This window comes from Artibeus jamaicensis, unplaced genomic scaffold (assembly GCF_021234435.1).
Source record: "Artibeus jamaicensis isolate MK-2021 breed Jamaican fruit bat unplaced genomic scaffold, CSHL_Jam_final scaffold_3151, whole genome shotgun sequence".
Lineage (NCBI taxonomy): Eukaryota > Metazoa > Chordata > Mammalia > Chiroptera > Phyllostomidae > Artibeus > Artibeus jamaicensis.
Genome location: NW_026522037.1, coordinates 7,807,784 through 7,826,849, shown reverse-complemented (window position 1 = coordinate 7,826,849; position 19,066 = coordinate 7,807,784). Strand labels below are relative to the sequence as shown.

At 58.2% G+C, this 19,066-nt stretch overlaps 1 protein-coding gene across 1 annotated transcript in view; it reads right to left on the bottom strand.

Annotated features, from left to right (window-relative positions):
• SLIT3 (slit guidance ligand 3) overlaps positions 1–19,066 on the bottom strand; it is a 513,545-nt gene that overhangs the window by 25,239 nt on the left and 469,240 nt on the right. Inside the window, exons 21-26 of the mRNA XM_037127916.2 lie at positions 14,906–14,974; positions 13,282–13,353; positions 12,641–12,712; positions 6,586–6,657; positions 4,926–5,089; positions 2,747–2,871 (exon numbers count right to left, since the gene is read on the bottom strand). Coding sequence (XP_036983811.2) covers positions 2,747–2,871; positions 4,926–5,089; positions 6,586–6,657; positions 12,641–12,712; positions 13,282–13,353; positions 14,906–14,974 — 574 coding nt within the window. The remainder of the gene's footprint in view (positions 1–2,746; positions 2,872–4,925; positions 5,090–6,585; positions 6,658–12,640; positions 12,713–13,281; positions 13,354–14,905; positions 14,975–19,066) is intronic.

The following is a 19,066-nucleotide window of genomic DNA, read 5'->3' as shown; positions in this document are numbered from 1 at the left end:
CATTTCCCAAGCCGCAGAATAGTGGTTAAATCATACCCTGTGTGAGGTCCCTGCTACGTCCTGGCCCCTGTGTGGTCACTTTAATCCCTGCAGGATCTCCGCAGGTGAGTGTGGTTATTCCCATTTGCAGTTGGGCGGGACAGTGGGGGGTGGAGGGTGGAGATCAGGGGCAGTGGGTGGTGAGTGCAGGCTTTCCTGATGCAGGGAGCTGGGTTCTGGGTTAGCGCCTGGCTCCCAGGTGTGGGAGCCTGGGCAAGTTATTTGACTTCCTGAACCTTAGGGCCCTCGTTTATCAAAAGGGCCTAATAAGACTTATTTCAGAGGGTGATGATTAAGAGCATTGAATGAGATAATGGGCTTACTGCTCCTCAGAGGCCTGGCAATGCAGTCGTGAGCAGTAGCTGCCAGTAAACAGGAAGCCGTGAGCTGTGGCTGCTGTGCCTTGTTTTTTTTTTGGTAGCTCTGTGGCTTCCCACGGTCACCCAGCCAGTCAATGGAAGAGCTGTGGTATTTGGAAATAGATAAATGCCTGGACTGAGAGCTTGGCTTTGTGGGTGTCTGGTGGCTGTTGTTTCACCTGGAGCCGCCTCAGCCACTCTGCTTGGGTGAGCTCCACGCCCAGAGGACAGGCAGGTGGGGGCACGAGCCTGGGATGGGCAGCCATGGGACCCACCATGCAAGGAGCCCTTGGGTCCAGCCGGCTGCACTTCACAGGTGAGGAGCCTGCGGCCAGGAGAGCGGGGCCACTCAAGGCGGCACAGTCAGCTGGGAGCAGGCGCTGGGTGCCCTGCGTGGCGTCCTTCCCGACCCGCACCCTACTTCGCCCTGTCTTGGAAATTCAGACCAGGACCCTCACCCCTGGTGATCACGGAGCTTGCCCATGGGCAGGGAATATAGAGGCTGAGAGCGTGGTTTCCGGGGTCAGTCGGCTCGGAGCTTTGAACCCCAACCCCTCACTGACTGTCCCCAGTTTTCTCAGTGGTAGAATGGGGGTTACTTCAGGACCTGCCTCCCAGGGCTTTGATGAGGAGCGTGCAAGATAATGTGTGTGTCTCGTTTAACTCACTGTCAGTGCATAGCAGGCGCTAATAAAATGGGGACTGCTAATGTGGCTGTTGTCGTCATCATTAGCACCATCAGTCACCTTGGGACCCCAGACCTGCCTGGGCCCAACAGCTTCCCAAAGGGCAAAACCTCAGTTCCAGTTCACCTGGAATCTGCAGGATGTTCAGACTCCAGAGAGCAAAGTGCAAACATGCGGTGCACCCGGTTGAGGCCTCTCCTGCCCTGACGCCGAAGACCAGGCCGGCTTCACAGTGTCCCAGGTGTGGCCGGAGGAGCCTGCACCTTCAGACACAACTCCCCCACTCTCAGACTCAGGCCAGTGTGCAAGAGAAGGAAGCAAGGCTTAGGATGCGAAGCGGTTCGCCTCAGTTTTCAAACGACAGCACCCACCTCCTAAGGCGATTATAAAAATTAGGGGAGGCAACAAGTATACGAGTTCTGGTTGGATGCCTGGCCCTTGTCGATGCTAAAAAGGCAGCTACACAGGAATGGGGCTGGGGGTGTTATGGAGGCGGGTGCCACAGGCCTAGAGGAGCAGCTGGGGGTCTTCGACAGTTCGGTGTGCCATAGACTGGGAATCCCTGGTGAAAACCAGCAACTGCCACCTGTTACTGCACCTGGTATTAGGGACCAGAGTGCAAGGCTCAAGGTAAAAGGTAGCCTGCGCCAGCTTACCGATTGCTTCCTGGACAAGAGCCGCCCACGGTGGTCGCAGGTTTTATTCTCACAGCAGACCTGTGAGGCAGGTCCCTGTGTGCTGATGAGGAGGCTCAGATGAAGCCACTGGCACCTGCCGTACAGCCGGTGAATGACAGAGGCCTCACTCTGTCACTCCACAGCCTGAGTTTTCCCCACTGAATTGATGCAGGGCAGTCTGAGGACTCAAGCCGCCTGAGCATGCCTGCTCTGCCCTGCAATGGTTGTCTGTGTGTGCGTGCTGTGTGTGCATGTGCACGTGTGTACATGTGTGCGTGTGGGGGGGGGTTCATGGGTTTGCCACTCCAGGGAGTTTGAGGGCCTGGGGGCAGCTGCCCAGGCAGGACTGGCTGGCCGGCCAAAGTCATCAGGAATGTGGTGGTTCTGCTGTCCGGCCCATAGGTGGCGCTCTGGCACCGCCGGCTGGAGGCACAGCTCTGGCTGAGAGCACCACCCAGGAGCCCGTCCCCCAGAGTGAGCCTGCCCCTCAGCGGGTCACGCACACGCCAGTCCCCCGAGGAGGCTGGCTCCCTCCCTCTCAGTCCGTGCCAGGGCTGCTCACCCGACGGGCACGGGCGGTCCTGAAACACTCGGCTTGTCCAGTATGTGGGGATGGCTGCCCCGGGAGGCTGGACTCCGGGAGGGTCCCAGGGAAGAGCTTTCCGACCCCAGGGAGGGAGCCCGAGGGGCCAGCTCACCAGGAAACCTACCCTTCCCAGGGCAAAGGCAGGGCTCTGAAGTCATATAGTCCTGGGTCCCATCCTAACCCTTCCGCTTACAGGCTTGGGGACAAGGAGTGAAGCCCTCCCAACAGCCCGAGGCCCAGCAGAGCAGGAGTGTTACTGGCAAAAGCCACTGTGGGGTCACCTGGGAAGCGGAGTCCTCCTTAGCTTGGCAGAGACCATTCCATGGTGGGGGTAAGGGGCCTTGAACGCACAGGGCCCCTCCCTGGACCGCAAATGGGGGGGCAAGCACCCTGTCTCACCTTGTAGCCATAGGGGCAGGCGCAGCGGTAGAGCTCCACGGGGTCCTGGCTGCAGGTCCCGTTGTTCTTGCACGGGGTGGAGAGGCAGGCGTTGCACTTGGCCACAATGCTGATGTCCACTGGCCCTGCATCGCAAAACCACTGAGCGTTGGTGGCAGGTCCCCCGAAGGGCTCGCTGTCACTCCTGCCTCCCCCTCGGCCCGGACCCCTCCTCAGCCAGCTGTCAGCCCCTCCCCAACTCCCTGTGCAGAGGGCAGCTGGCCCTCTCCAGCCAGTACACGCAGTCCAGCTAGAGTCCCGTGCATTCCGCCATTGTCCAGCGGGGGGGGGGGGGGATTCACGATGGAACAGCATACAGAAGCACTTCTGCAGTCAAATCAATTACCGTAATTAGCCTGATCTGATTTTAGTGCTAATCTGCAAACAATGTACCGTAATTAGAAACACCCTTGTGTATCTTTTTTGTTCTGGAGGCTCCATCGGGACCTCACACTTCTCCGCTCCCTCCGCTCACCCCTGCCCTGCCATGGACCAGTCTGTGCCAAGCTACGGACACAGTGTCTGAGCCAAAGAGGGCCTGCCTGCAGGGCCCTTGTTGGCGGGGTGGGGGGGTGGTGTAGGAAACAGTCCCAGGGGACAGAAGAGGCGCTGACAGGGGACAGCGGGCTGTGCTCGGGGACGCTCTGTATCCACCAGTTTCACCTGTGTCCTGGTCTCATAAACAGGCCCTACTTAATGTTAGGACTTTTTGTTTTTTAATTAAAGATTTTTATTTATTTTTAGAGAGAGGGGAAGGGAGGGAGAGAGAAACATCGATGTGTGGCTGCCTCTCACACGCCCCCTCCTGGGGACCTGGCCCACGACCCAGGCATGTGCGCTGACTGGGAATCGAGTCAGCAACCCTTGGTTTGCAGGCTGGAGCTCAGTCCACCAGCCAGGGCTGATGTTAGGACTTTAAATGGCCCTGAGACAACAGTTGTCAATTTGGAGACTGGGCTCGGCTTGAGCCAGTGTGTGTGTGTGACCATTTTTCAGCTGGGGGAACAGGACAGCCCGGTTGAGAGGCAGGACCCAGGGCTCAACCCTGGCTTCACATTAGAACAGGGAGACTGTGTGTCCCAAGGACACAATGACGTTTTAGGGGGTAACTTATATCAATAAAAAATAAAAAATATTAAGGCTATAGGAGGTGTGTGATACATATGGAAAGTAAACTTTTGAAAAAAATTCAGTCTCCCCAATAATCAAAGACAGACAAAACATGATGAGATTTTTTCGGTCTGCTGAATTAGCGGTGGTTACAAAATGAGATAAAGTAACTCAAAATGGTGAGAAATGCACTGAAAAAATGCACTGAACAGGTGGGCGGGGGGTGAACTGCTCACAGCCCTCGTTGGAGACGCGTTTGGCAACACGTTTAAACACCGTCCCGTACTTCGGCCCAGTGGTTTCTGTTCTCCGAATCTCATCTAAGGGCACAATTGTAAATGGACCTCCGCGCATCGGTGGGAAGGACAACACCTCAGTGCTTTTCCACTCTGCGGGTGGAAAAGGAACGGGCTCGCGGGGCCGTGGCGGGACCTCACGGCCTGGTGCTCAAGTGCATGAGCCGTGGAGTCTGGAAGACCTGCAGTCCTGCCGACCGCGGCCTCGAGAAATCATTTAACCTCAGTCAGCCTCAGTTTTTCCATTTTTAAAAATGAGGGTGATTCTAGTGTGTACCCCCCACAGAGGTGCTGGAGAAGAAAATAAATTAATGCATAGAAAATATAAATTTAAAGAAACAATACCCGGAAAAGCGCTCAGCATAATGCCTGCTGCGTAGGAGGCACCAGTCCTGGTTTGTTCTCATAGTGATGCGGTCGGTCAAAGTCACATGGGCAAGTTTGCAGGGGAAATGCATGTGCTTTAGGGATGTTGGATTAAAAAAATGCAGCTTACAGAATTTCTCAATTATGTGAAAGGATGCAGAGAAAGAAGTCAGCAGCAGGACGTGTCACCAGAGGGACTTGGGGGGGAGTGACAAAGGTCCACGTCAATTTCAGCCTCAGCCACAGAGCAGACGGGGTGACGTTCTTCCGGGGTGCTGTCTGTTGAGATGGCCAGCTCTGGCAGGCTGCTGGGGGCAGGGCAGGCCCCGGGGTGGGGGGGTCGGGGAAGGCAGGTGGAAGGCACCTACCTTTGCACTGGAACCGGTGGGTGGGGGTGGTGAGCAGGAGCCTGTCGGCCATGGGCTCGGGGCTGCTGCAGCGGGCAATGCCCGGCTCCTTGTAGCCGGCCTTCACCCACTCCGACAGCCAGCGCAGGCTGCAGTCACAGTGCAGCGGGTTGGTCCCCAGGGCCCTGGGGGGCAGAGCAGGATGTCAGGGTCCCCCCACCCGCTTGGACCGTAGGCTCTGCATCCTTGCCCTTCTGCAAAAGCAGAATTTGCGGGCTTTGCCTAGATTGGGGGAGTCTGGCCTGAGGACCAGCGGACTCCAGACTGTAGCTCCGACCCCTGGAGCTGTTTCAACCCCCAAGCCCCGCCCACCTCTGAGGCTTTGTTCTCACCCATCCCAGTAAGCGACTGTGGCCTCGGCCTCAACCCTGGAGCCTCCAGGAGCCTCCTGGGCCTCTCTCATCTCATCCCCCGGTCCTCCGGCCCCTCTAGAGGACATGCTCCACACAGGAGGACGTGGCGCCCAGCCACACTGAGGGGGCTTGGAACACACCGCTCTCCAACAAGCCACCCCGGGGACTGGTTATTTTAAACTGCAGGCACCGGAGACACGGCGGACGCAGGAAGGGCCCTCTGACGTACTCCTTTCCTGAGGAAGGTGCCTCCCCGCCCCAGAGACCGGGAGTCTCTGCACCAGCCGACCTGCTGAAATGACCCTGACCTTCCAGTAAGTGTCCCCCACGCATTTCCTAGTCACTGTCCCACAATCTGTGGCCCCCAGCCGAAGCCCCTCTATCTTGCCAAAGCCCCCCAGTGTATCATTCCTGGTGTCAAAAGGTGCCTAAGCTGTGGGCCCAATGGCTTCTTCAGGTCTTTGTGTTCCCTTTGAAGACCGCCGTGGGCAGGTAAAAACATGACCTACATGTGTATGCCTTTCTCCTCTTCACCTGTCTTACGGGTTCCGTGGCTTGGCCAGCCGGAACCCGAGAGAAGCAAGCGTTTCCTCCCCCGCCCACTCGGCCTGAAGCTGAGGGGCAGGCGTGGCACCGCCCCAAGCAGCCACCTCCCGAGAGCAGGGGGAAGACACTAGACCTTCTGCTCTCTTTGCACCATATCCTTCAACGTGTCCGTTTTAAATGCTTTACAGCGTGCACACCTGTCAGTGTGTGCGTGCAATGTGCAACTGAGGAGACGTACGTGGAGGAGGCTGCAAACTCAAACACACTCCCTGGCACAGATGTGCGGTGACTAGGAGTGAGGGGCCTCAGCTTCCCCTGCATGTGAGGGGCAGAGGTCGAGACTGTGTGCCCTGGAGTCCAGGCCACAGACCACGAGCGAGGCACTCCCGGGACACGTTTTCTAGCCCATGTCTCGGTTTCATTGGGTGTCGTAAGGGGAGAGGAGGGCTCGCTGCTGTAGGAAATAAGTGAGACGACTCGTCTGAAGTGTGGGGCGCCTAGTGGGAGTCCGGCCTCGCTCCCTGCTGACTTCGGATTTACGTTGTTCTCGCAGTGGATGGAGCCTCTGTAGGCAGCTGCGGCAGAGAGCACGCAACATGTGCCGTGTGGGCCCACCGCTGTCGAGCACACCCCCCGAGGCAGAAGGAACAGCCCCTGCATGGGAACAGGGCCACGGTGCGCGGGGCCCCCCCACGGTGCTCTGTGTGGAGTGGGCTACTTACAGGTGGGAGAGGGACGTCAGGTCGTGGAAGGAGCCTTCGGGGACGCTGGAAATGTCGTTGCCGTGGAGGGTTCTGAGGCAGAAGCACAGACAGGAGGTTAACAGCCAGAGCAGATCTGAGCTCTGTTCCCCTGGTGTCCCAGGCTGGCCCGGCCATGCGACCCCCCCCCCCCCGCCCAGTCTCCCTCGGAGCCCCCTGCCAGCACCCGCAGGTACATGTCCTTGTGGCCGGTGCGTGGATATCTCCACGCCCAGCTCAGCGCCAGGACGTCGAGGGAAGAGGGTTTGGGAAAGGAGAGAACGGGCTTTTGAATTGAACAGGCCCGCGAAGGAGCCGGCCCCTTTGGCTGTGGAACACGCGGTGAGTTACTTTACTTTCTGGGCCCCCATTTTTTGCACCTGCAAGATGGAGAGGTGTCTGCCTACTCTCAGAGATGCTGTGAAGAACTGTGGTTGAGACCGTAAGTTCTGGGGCCGGGCTGCCTCCATTCAGACCCTGATTCTGCCCCTTACCAGCTGTGTGACTGTGGGCAGAGTCACCACCCTCTCTGTGCCTCAGCCTCCTACTGTGAAATGGGAACGGAAGTATAAAGACTGGCCACCAAAGGTGGTTGTGGGTGCGTGGATCCACGTGGAGCCCGTCCTTTTCCAGGCGCTAAACGATTAACCTGGACTAGTATTCGTGAGCGGGCCTCGAAGGCTGTCTGGAACACATCAAGGAACAGGTTCCCTTTTTATTCGCTTGGGAAGATCTGAGGGGACTGAGAAGTGCTATCATCCCAGCTCGGGGGTGAGAGGAAGGTGGGCCCTCGGCTGCTGTGCAAACTGCCTGAAACCTCTCGTCCTGATGGGGACGGGGTTGGGGCCCACACCCACAGGTTGGGGGTCTGGCGCTGTGCGCACCTGCGTGCGCTTTCTGACGGCACGTCGAGGGGCCAGGCGGCCTGCCCGGGGTTAATCACTCCCCTCTGTGCCCCGTGCTGCAGTAGCCAGGGCTACTCTCACCTGCAGGGGGTTGGCATACCCCGAGCTTTCAGTGAACGGCTCCAGGAACGCACTGAACGAACGTGGCTTCACTGCACGAGGAGCCCCACGCGCAAACCCACAATTGCTAGGTTGTACCCCACGGAGGGGGTAAGCATTGACGGCGCGTCCCAGGTCCCCAAGCTGATGGCTCCCTTGGGGTCTGGCCTGTGAAATGAAACTCACAGATGCTCCGAGGCGTCTTGAGTGACTGCTGGGCGCAGACCCCTGAGCTGTGGAGGGAGCCCCAGCAGAATGAAGGGAGGGGGGACTAGCATTGACTCAGGGGGGTGTAAACAGGGTCACGACGCCGGATTCTGCTCCTGTTTCCCCGTTGCTGACGTTAGCCAGCCCCAGCCTTCAGGGGGACAGAGGATCCGTAACAGGCCAAGCTGGCAGCTCACCCACATGCAGACTTCTGGGCCCTGTTCCCAGAGACTGAGACTAGGCTTGCGGGTGGGGGCTCAGAGGCTGTGTTTGTAACAAGCTTTGGGGTGACCCTGACATTCCTAGTCCTTGGAACCATGTTTAGTTGCCTTAGGTTGTCACCTTGTCATCCTCTTCACCGGAAGCCACCCCCCCTCCCCCTCCGAGGACAGCAGGAAAAGCACGAGCAGCTCCCCAGAGTGTTCAGGTAGCATCTCACACTTCCCAGCACTTTATCAGTATCGTCAAATCTAATTTGTGTGGTTATTTATGAATGGCACCGGCCCCTGCCTGCTATTTACTTGGAAGACTCCATAGCTGCTTGCTCTCTGGCAAATGCCCCCAGAACCGCGGTTAATCGTTTCTGAACGAGGCCCGGGCCCCTGAAGAGACAGGAAGCCCTGGTTCAAAGGCACCAAATGACCAAAGGCAGCCCTGGCACTGGGGCTCCTACAAGTCATGCTCCCGTTCATCACGCTCAAAGCTGCTGAGGTCTCCAAAAACTGCGGAGTGATGGAGTCGTGATTTACTCGGACAACAACGCTACAGAAACCTGCCTACACTGCAGGTTCCCGCTCCTGGAGTGGTCCCCGTGAGGGGCTCTCACGGGTCTAACCACCGTCCTGCAGGAAGCAGGGACAGATGCGCCCTCCAGAAGCACTTAGCGCACAGCCCTTCTCCCCACCCGGTTTCCCTCTCACCTCCCAGGGGCTGAGCTCCCAAGGACTCCACTCCAGGGGCCTGAGGCCCCATTTTCCCTCCTGGCTCTTAGGGGGTGTTAAAGGCAAACTTGGGGCTCGGGGGATGCTGAGGCAGCTACACTTGAGCACGGGGAGGACCCGACCCTCAGCTCCCAGCTGCCTGAAACCCCAGGTGCTCCATGCATGTGCTGGATGCCACGGACCATCCTCATTCCGTGTGGGGGGCCGGGTGGGTGTGTTCCCTTCTGAGTGGGCTGGGCCCTCCCAGGCGGCCGGGGGCGTTAAAGTCTGGAGTCAGGCTGCTGGTCTGGCGTTAAGGTCTGGAGTTCAGATCCCTCCCCGATAATCACTGGCTGCATGAGCCAAGACCATCTTTCTGTGGCTCAGTTTCATCATCTCTAATATGGAGCCACTCTTAGTATTATTTACGTGTCATGGTTTTCTGTTGGGGGCCGTGGGTGACTTGCCTTCCCTCTCCTAGTTTCTGTAACAGCTCTTCCCTGTTCTTGGGGGATCACTCGCCGCCTCCCACCTTCCTCAGTTTGAGGGGTTTGGCCTTATGGGCGGAGGAGCTACGGCCCAGGTCTGCCCAGTGGCAGTGATGGTTTGAGGTGGAGTTTGTGACCTCCGTGGGCCAGTGAAAGACATTTCTGCGGCTTGGTCTGGGACGATGAGGATAGAGGTGGAGAGAGACACTTCTCTGACGGTGACACGGGGGCACCCAAACCCAGCCCTAAAGCTCAAGGTCTGCTGCGGACGTTTTCTGTTACCTGCGCAGCCAAATTCTCTCCACAATGAAGGTGGTCTGGCCTGGTTTTCCTTCCCCGCGGGTGGGGAGATGTCTGCTGGCTGCCCCGCTTTGTGCGCCAGTGGTGGGAGGATTAAAGGTACCATGCTGGTGGTCCCAGTGGTGCAGGGCTCCGCGGGGGCCTGCATATCGGGGCCCTCGCTCACGCTGGCTCTGATTGTTGTTAGCATTGCCGTGCCCCCTGCCTGTGTGTGTGTGTGTGTGTGTGTGTGTGTGTGTGTTCTGGGGCCAGCCTCCTCCGAGCAGCACCCGCCTGCTGTAGAACCCACACGCTCTCTCCCCAGGTGGGGAGAACACATCCGCGTTTGGGCAGCTGACCCCGGGCCCCTCACCTTCCCCTCCCGTCTTTCATCCCACCCACTCTTTCCTTCTCATCGGAGGCCTCCCTGGGCGAGCAGGCAACGCTTCACTTTTAAAAAGGCCACGTCCCTCCAATCCTCGGGCAAAGCCTGAAATGGGTGGCAGTACAAATAGAGGGTAACATCTGCTGGGGAAGGAGGCAGAGTGGGGGCACTAAAGGGCCAAGCCAGGACCACGGTTTTGAAGTCCATAGAGGCCTCCTCTGGGCTCCCCAGAATTGCCCAGTGTTCAGCAGCGGGTCGGACATGGGGTGGGGCTGTGTCTGAGACGGGAGTGAGCTCTCGGTCTCTGAAGGAAATCAAGCAAAGGGCAAACGGAGCCTTTCCTGGGAGGATCTGTGCAGTCCGCAGGGCACGATGAACAGCCCTGTGTGCCTGCTCGGCAAAGGCAACCTCGCTTTGGGGACTGGGAGCTAAAGATGCCGAGGACGAGGGACGGTGACCCGCTCGCCCCCGCGGGGGCGCACGCCAACTGGCCCTCCCAGTGCTGACTGACTCCCGGTGGCTTCCCTGCGGCGGGGGCTGGGGGCATCAGGGGGGACCACCTGCACACAGGGCACGTAGCTTGGTGCGGGGCAGAGATCGGGGAACGGGCAGAGCCCTGAAGAAGAACGAGAATGTTCTCACTCGCTAGTCTTACGTTAGGGGCCAACTAGGAAAAGCTATTATCACACAGCGCTTGTCCTCAGGGGGTCCCCTGACCACCACCCTGTCACATCTCTGACATGCACTCAAATCCCCCCACTAACACGTGTGCGCACACACACACACGTGTGCATGCACACGCACCAGGCCTCTCCTCCTGTTTTCCTAGCACTTTTTGGCCTTTGTGGCTGAATCTTGAGGCCCACTCTCCTCCCCCACCCCAAACTGCCAGCATCCAGGGGTCTCTGGTTATTTCTGAAATTTTAATCAAAAGAATGAAACCCTTTAGAAACGAGAAAACACACAAATGCTTAAATGTAGTTGCAAATATTGCAATTCCGGACTTCAAAAAATAAAAAAACCACAACCCCCCAAGCCTGTCTCTTTGCCCTCACTCCCTCACTGGTAAGTCTGTTACCGCCTTCATTCATCCTCAGCTCTGCCTTCATTCAGCACAGAAACGGCAGCACGAACAGGTAGCTGTAATCGCTTTTTTCATTTGTCCACATTCCCTACAGTCCTTCATACGTATAAACGTTTACAAGTTACGCTGCAACGTACGTACAAATGAGGGCTGTTTTTCCACGGTGAGCACCCCCACACTGCCGTGTGGTTCGCATCTGCTCACCGTGACTGCACCTCACTGACCGGCTTGCCTTTGACACTTCCCCACGGAGGCCGTATTTAAAATTTAGGTGGAGAATAACAGTGCGGCCACAATGGTAATGCACAGAGCCTTTCCCTCATTTTGGATTATTCTTGAGCATAAATTCCTAGGTGTGAGTTACTGGGAGAAAGGATACAAATATCGTAAAAGAGATGTAGCCTGTAAACATTTTGATGTTACCTGGATTGGCCCTCATGCAGAAAATGATTGCTCCCCACTGAGGCAGATGCTTGGAATGAGGGCCTGAGACCCCTTTCAGCTACACTAGCCCATGCTGCTGCCCTGGCTGGTGCAGCTCAGTGGATTGAGTGCCGGCCCATGAACCAAAGGGTCGCAGGTTCAATTCCCAGTCAGCGCACATGCCTGGGTTGTAGGCCAGGTCCCCAGGAGGGGGCGTGTGAGAGGCAAGCACACATTGATGTTCCCTTTCGCTTTCTCCCTCCCTTCCCCTCTCTCTAAAAATAAATATTTAAAAAATCAAAATAAAATCACGATGCTCAAGCCCAGCGTGTGACATGTTCACATACACCCGAGGAACTGGTGATTGTGGAGGGTCTGGAGTGGGATGCACCGTGTGCCGAGGAAGGAGAATGCAGGGTGATGTTCCCTCCCCCCACCTCCCACCCTGCCGGACAGACACACAGACAGACAGGCGAGCGTTCTCCTTCTGCCTTGTACCTGGTGCACCGCCCACCCAGAACCACCCTAACTAGGAACACCTGCGCCACACCCCTGGCGACACGCCCACACCTGGGAGACAACAGGTTGGGATTGTGGGTGGGGGGGGGTGGTGGGAGGGGGCGGGGGAGCGGGCCCAGCCTCAGCCCTGGCTCACGAGACGAGCCCACGTCCCGTCGTGTCCAACGGGAAGCAGGGAAACGGTTCTGCTGATGTTTCCATTCTCGAGTCCCCAGAGAAGGTGGATAATAAATAAGTGACAATAACGGATGGCACACTGTCGGCGCGGGCGCTCCTCTGCCCCCAGAGGATTGATTTTTAATAACAGTGCAATGACATGTGGCGGGGCCGTCGCTGACACCGGTGTTCTGTGGGTTTCCATAAATCACACCGGCCTGCAGGCTCTGGAGTGGACCGGCGCGCTGGGTGCTGGGAAGGCTCCCGGGGCCGAGTCCGAGGCTGGTCCCTGCTACCCCCTGACCGCCGGACCGTGGGCCACTTACTCCACCGATCCGGGCCTCGGTTTCCCCATCTCAAACATGGGCGTATGGCTCTCCACCTCACAGCACTGTGGCGCAAGTTTAAAGGAGGCGATGGCCATGAGTAGCCCCCACAATGTGGGTGTCACCGTTACGGTAATAATGGGCCAGGAAAACAAGGAGCTGCTGGGTGTGTGGCCGAGGGTGTGGCGTGGGAGGAGCGCTCAGCACCGCCTGCGGTTCCCAGCGCAACAGACGGGCCGTACTCACAGCACTCGCAGGGACCGCAGCCCGTTGAAGGCGTGGATGGGGATGCAGCGCAGCCGGTTGTAGCTCAGGATCCTGCGGAAAAGAGCACAGTGGTTGGCTCTTCCCACCTCAGCTGCCCAGGGGGGCTCTGTCCACACTGCGCCCGGTCAAAGCCAAGGCTCGTCTCCCCCATTTGAACGGCTGGACAAGAGCATCCTAACCACAGAGGGGAGAGAATCACCTCCCGGGGCCCCAGGAAGCTCGCTGGGCCTAGCTGCCTCCCAGCAGGCGGCTCCTCGACCACCTTGGCCACGCCCTCCCTCCACTGTCAATCTGAGTGCTCGCAATGCGCAGAGCTAAGGGAATGGATGGGCCCGAGCGAAGGGTAATTGTGGGGGGGGGGGCAGCCTTCTGCTGCAGAAGGAATTCATAAAGCCCAGAAGGCGTTCCAAGGAGGGCCTCCTTCAGAAGTCATTAGGCGCCAGGTCCGCTCCAACTGCCCAGGCAGGGGGCTTCAGACCCACTTTATTTTCCTTCCGAGGATGGTCTGCCCTATGCAGGGGCAGCCACGGCTCTGAGGGCCACTGGAGCAGAGGGCCTGGGCCCGAGGGGTGTGGGAAGAACAGCACAGGGTGCACACGCCGGCATGCAGCTGCACTCACAGGGTGGAGAGGTGAGACATGTTGCTGAAGGTGTGATTGCTCAGCACGCCAATGCTGTTGTTGCTCAGGTCACTAGGAAACGTGAGACAGAAGGGTGGCATTTACTGTCGGCTGCATGTGCCGACTGCAAAGTCGGGGTCGTTCCCAACTTTCACACGTGCCATCCATCCCTCCACCCACCCACCCAGCTGCCCATCCACCCACGTATCCGTGCATCCAAATGCTCATTTTATTCACTATCTTTTCAATCGCTCAAGCAATGGTCCATCATCTGTCCATCTATCCATTCATTTAGCTCTTCAGTCATTCTGTGCGCTGTCTATCCACCCATTCATTCGACCAGCAAAACATCACACGGAAGATAATAATCTTTTCTGATTCTAGCACATTTCTTCCCCTGGTCGATGCTTCTTTCACTGTCCCTCTGCCCTCTCCCCGTCTGACATTCATTTAATTCCCCTTATCAGACTGTATCTCAGGGGGCTGAGGTGGGTGGGAGTGGGGCCCTCCGTCAACGCCGACCTCCAGCTTCTCCGCAGGGACAAGTCCCTGGGGCAGTGGTGTCCAACCCCAGCTGCACATTAGAACCCCCTGGAGCTTCTGCAGCCTCTGAGGCCTGGGTTCCACACCTGCAGTCTGATGTAACTGGTCTAGCGTGGGCCCGGGCATCAGGATTTAAGAAAGCATTCAGGTCATTCCTAAAATCGGGTGAAGCTGAGGACCATGGCTCCGGAGCAGAAGGTTCTCGGAGCAGCAGGTCTCCACGTGTGCCCCCCTAGAGTTGTCTGACAACGTTTGGAGACATCTTTGGCTGTCGCTACCAGGAGAAGGAAGCTACTGGCATCTGGTGGGTAGAGGCAGGGATGCTGCTGAAATTCCCACGATGACCACAGCAGCTCCCACGGGCAACAATTATCTGGCTGCTCATGTCTGTGGGGCTCAGGTTGGGAAATTCTAATTAGGAGACTGGTGTGGGGCTTCTCTGGGAAGCCAGGCTGAATCAGGTGACAGGTGGCTTTCTTCAGTGCCCCCGCCCCTTTTCGAAGGTGATGCTGTTTCATTCTGAAAGAGCTCTCACTTCCCCCTGGTGGAGTGGCTCCCTGCGCCGGCCCCCCACCCCACCGGGTCCCGTCTTGGTGAGGCAGGGAAGCTTTCCAGGGACGAAGCCCACAGACGGGCCGGCATCCGGGGCCTCGCCGACGCCCAGCAGCCCTGCCCCTCCTCTGGGGCTTTCCCAGGTCTTGGCTGACTTGGAGCTGGTAGCAGCCACCCCATGAGGGAAACTCAATCTGAAGCATCTACTTAGAACATTTTCTGGGCCACACAAGAAAGAGGAAGAAGAAATGTGCTTTGTTTTTGGTAAACTGAAGTGCACCCATGGCTTGCAAGCAACTGGAAGGTCAGGGGCTCACCCACCTCCCCCCGTGCTGGGGAAGAAGGGGACGCGGTGGGCAGCAGTGCCAGGCACTGGGTGTCTGCCGGTGGTTCTCACCGCGCCAGACCGGGCACATCGGGCGGCCCGTTCCTGCCAGCCGCCTGTCCCTGCCACACCAGGGGGACAGTGCAGAGGCAGCACCAGCCCCGCCCTCTCTCCACATTTCCCACCCGAAGCCAGGCTCCTTACATAAGTGTCAGGTGTCGGAGTGTGGACAGCTCCCTGGGCACGGCCGTTAGGTGGTTTCCTTCCAGGTACCTGAAAGAGAGGTGCGGAGTGACATCCGGCAAAGGGACACCACACGCATCATCGTGTCCTCAGAGACACCGTCCCTGACTTTCTAGGCTGGGTCGAGTCCTTGGTTTACTCTCCTGTGGCCTCCCCTCCCTTCAAGGCACACGCTACATACTACGTTTGTCTCTGACACTTATCTGTGTGATTATTTCTCCGCTGGCTTGCTAAGGTCCACGATGGCAGGGCTCTGGTCTAAAACTGCCCAGCGCTGAATCTCCCCAAGGCTGTGTACAGACTGGCACACGGGAGGTGCTGGGTCAACAAAGCAGCCACTTGGTGCCCCGCCCTCACAATACCCTTACATGGCAGGGTTTCGCGGTGGAGGAAACAGAAGTTCAGAGATGTTAAAACACTTGCCCAAGGTCACACAGCAAGCAAATGGTTTATCGTACTCTTATGTCTCATCAGCACGCTCAGAGGAGCCGGGGAGGTTCGGGGGCCCTGGGGGAGGGGCACCCTGACCCACACTTCCGGGGCGTCTGGGCCCACCGTGCCAGTTCCCGGGGTTCCAACTGGGCCTGACTGGTGCTGGTGCTGATCGGATCAGCCCCTCTTCCTGCTCAAACTTTTTCCCTGGATCCCGCTGCTGGTTAGAGGGCTATCTATCCACCCGTCCATCTGTCTGTCTAGAGAATGTATCTGTTTAAGGGGTCGGCTCATGTCCTTGTGGGGTAGGGCAGGCCCGCAACCTGGAAACTCAGGCAGGATTTCTGCTCGGGAGGCGGATTCCCTCTTCTTTAGGAAACCTCGTTTTTCTGTTCTCAGGGCCTCCCACTGGTTGTGAGGCCTGCTTCCACACTGCCAGGGGTCACCTCCTTTACTTAAAGAGCCAGCTGACTGGACGTGCTCACTGGACGTACAAAGCGCCCTTGAGCCTCGGCCCAAACAACCGGGCGGAACGAACACACGAAGTCATATCCCAGTCCCTGCCTCCCCCTCCGGGTCCCCTTCCCGCAAACCCCCCCTCAACCTCTGCTTCCAGCTCCACAGGCCTCGCCCTCCCCAGATGCCCCCCGCTGCTCTCCAGGTCAGGTCCCGGCCCTCTTCTCCCTCCTGCCTCATTAATGCCGCCAGACGACGCTGGGGTCTCAGCTCCAGCATCCCTTCCCCCGCGTCACCTCCCACACCCATGGGGGACAGGGCAGGCTCCTGAAGCTTCAGGTACATTTTCTTCAAACCGTTTAACCCCGTGGTGACCTCCTTAGAGTGGTGCCGTGGATAACGGGGCAGGACTGAGTCTGTTTCGCTCCCCGCAGCATCCTGTGTGTGAGTGAGCAGTGGGTGCTCAGGAGACGGACGCGTGATGGAACCCCAGGGCCGTGTGTGTGTGTGTGTGTGTGTGTGTGTGTGTGCGCGCGCGTGCGCACCACCCTCTTTCCATTCCGTTGGCTCCCTCTCCTGGCCTCTCGGCTTCTGGACTTGAAGGTCTCACCACCCTGCGGTTCTCATACACTGCGTTCTTCCTGTTCCTTTCTCCCCTTCGTTCTCCTGGGAACCACTAGCCTGCTTCCTCTCTGAATGCCCAGTTCACTGGTTAGCTTTCTCACTGTCTCTCCCCCTGTTCCACGTTTCTGAGCTCAGGGGTCTTCTGTGCCCCATTGGCTGCTGTTCTCCCAGCTCCACAATGAACTTAGTAAATCGTGATGGAGTGAAGGGGGCGCTCTCCGCTCCGAGCCTGTGCTCGGCCTTCCTCAGCCCACCCCCCACCCCCAACGCTGATGGTCCTGACTGCCCAAGAGCCTAGAAGTGTCCCCCACTGAAGCCATCTGCCAGGGGCCTCTCAGAGCCTGCACTGGGACTCCCAAGTGCTGCTGTGCCCAGAGCCAGCCTGCTCTCCAAAGATGTGAGCAACCCCCTCGCTGGCGGTTTCTGTCCCTCCCCCCGCTGGGCCAGAGAAAGGCAGGGGTGTGGTCAGTGCCCGGCAGCTGCTCTGTGGGTGCCCTGGGCACCCGCCCAGTGCCGGGAGCACAGAAAGCGGCACTGCTGCAGAAGGGCCAGCTGTCTGGACGGACCCAGGCGGACACTGACGAGCACCTACGGCACCACGGCGGGACTGCTGGTTTGGCCTGCTCCCTGCCTAAATGCAGGAGGCAGGTCCCAAAGGGGCCCGTGGTCGTCCCCAACGAGCCAGGCCACTGGGCAGAGCACAAAGGAACCGGGCCTCGGCCAAAGGGAAGGGGTAGTTTAGTGGCTGAAGGATGAGCCTCGGGGTCAGACAGACCTGGGCTCGGGTCCAGGCTCTGCTGCTCGTGGCAGTGTGAGCTGAAGAGGTTTCCTACCTTCCTGCGCCTCAGTGACCTCATCTGCAAAATGGGAGTGGAACACCTGCCTGTCGGGCTGTTCGATGAAAGGGGTCACAGAGGAAGTCGATCCGGCACAGCCCGGGACCCAGCAAATGCTTGAGTGGCATCTGTGGTGAGTGTCCTGTGGACGAGACACTGTCCCTGCTCTCCTAACGGCCTGGGAGGGCACGTGTCCTGGCTCCTCTCTCCGCCAGAGCTCGCGCTTGCTGACGGCAGGGTCCGCCCCCCTCTGCCTGCATGTCCGTTGTCCTCATTAGGTTTGAGATCAGGAGGCAGCTTCGTCTGAGCGGCTGGTCAGACCCCAGACCCCCACCCTCTGAGCCCTTGGAGAGAACCAGTGCCGGGCCAGGTCCGGCCCTCTCCGCCGGCCAGTGACTGTTGCCATCTCCTCTGCCGCACACACTCTGTACCAGTGCCATGTGTGTGTGCACACGTGTGTGCCTGCACTGCCAGCCTCTTCCCATGATGTCCTCGACCTCACTACATTCCCAACAGAAACCCCTTCTTCCAAGTGTCGTGCCTGAGGGACAGGGGTCATCCCTCCCTTCTCCTGTCCTGGGGAGATCAGTGGCAGGACAACCAATCCAAGATCATGGGCCTCAGACCCAAGGCAATAGCGGAACTGCCTGGACATTCACCGGGAGTGGACAGTGGGGACACTGGAGCCCGGCCCCCCTCACTGGCCTCTGGGGAGACTCGGGCTTGCAGAGTTTGTTTCTAGAACCAGAAGCCCTGATATTAGCAAACACTCTCTTCAATGGGAGACAACAGATTTTTAGGGTTAAATTCTTCCAGCAAGGTGATCCCCAGTCTAGAAGGCTCACGGCTCCGCAGCAATAGGACCTTCAGAAGTGGACGAGGCCCTAGCTCCACAGACACTGCTGGTGTCAGTGACCTTGGGGGCCGAGATGGGCCGCCTCTGCTTCTGACCAGTGCTCAGTGAGACACGGTGGGCCTGCGTCTGAACCAGGAGCTCACGCCGAGTGCCGGTGGGCGTCTCCACGCTTTCTCCGCCTGCCCGAGTGTAGTGGCCGCACGGTTGGCTCTCAGAGTGTGGTCCGGGGGTCCCCCAGGCGCTCCCAGGGGTCTGTGAGGCTAAAACTGTTTTTGCAGTTACGTGAAACCATGGCTGTCCTTCTGGACTGTGTGAGTGAAACCGCTGGCGCCTTAGTAGGGACCGAGGCAGCGGCACCAAATGGGTAAAATCCAGTTTTGTTTCAGAATGCCCCGGATGAAGAGCAAGAGCACTGTTAACTGCAGTGACTCTCCACCCGTGAGCACACGTCTTTTTAACATTCTGCGTGACAAACGGGAAGCACACATACTGCGTTTCTGCCGTACATGAAGAACAGTGGCGGAAAGGTACTTGTGTACCCGAGTCACAAGCTGAACTCAGCTTGTAACTGGGCCTTCTCGCCCCTGTAGGTTTGTACTCGAAGAAGGACTAGCAGCCAGGTTATTCCGAAATGGGTGTTTAGCAGACAGGTTCTCAAGAATGAACAGGGGGAACTTGTCCCCTCAAGAAAAACAACGGAGGGTATCTGTTGGCAATGCTTAAATCTGAGCTTCCAGGTGAGAATTAAAGTCTTAGAAAACCTGTAACTGCCACGGGGAGCGTCCCCTTACACAGAGAGTTCTCTGATGGGCTCGGCGGCGACAATGATGGCTGTGGCACTTTTGATATTATACCGTGTGGTGTGTCGCACTGGGAAGGGCTGCGTGAGTCGGGGAGCCAGTCCGGTCCCAGTGGGCA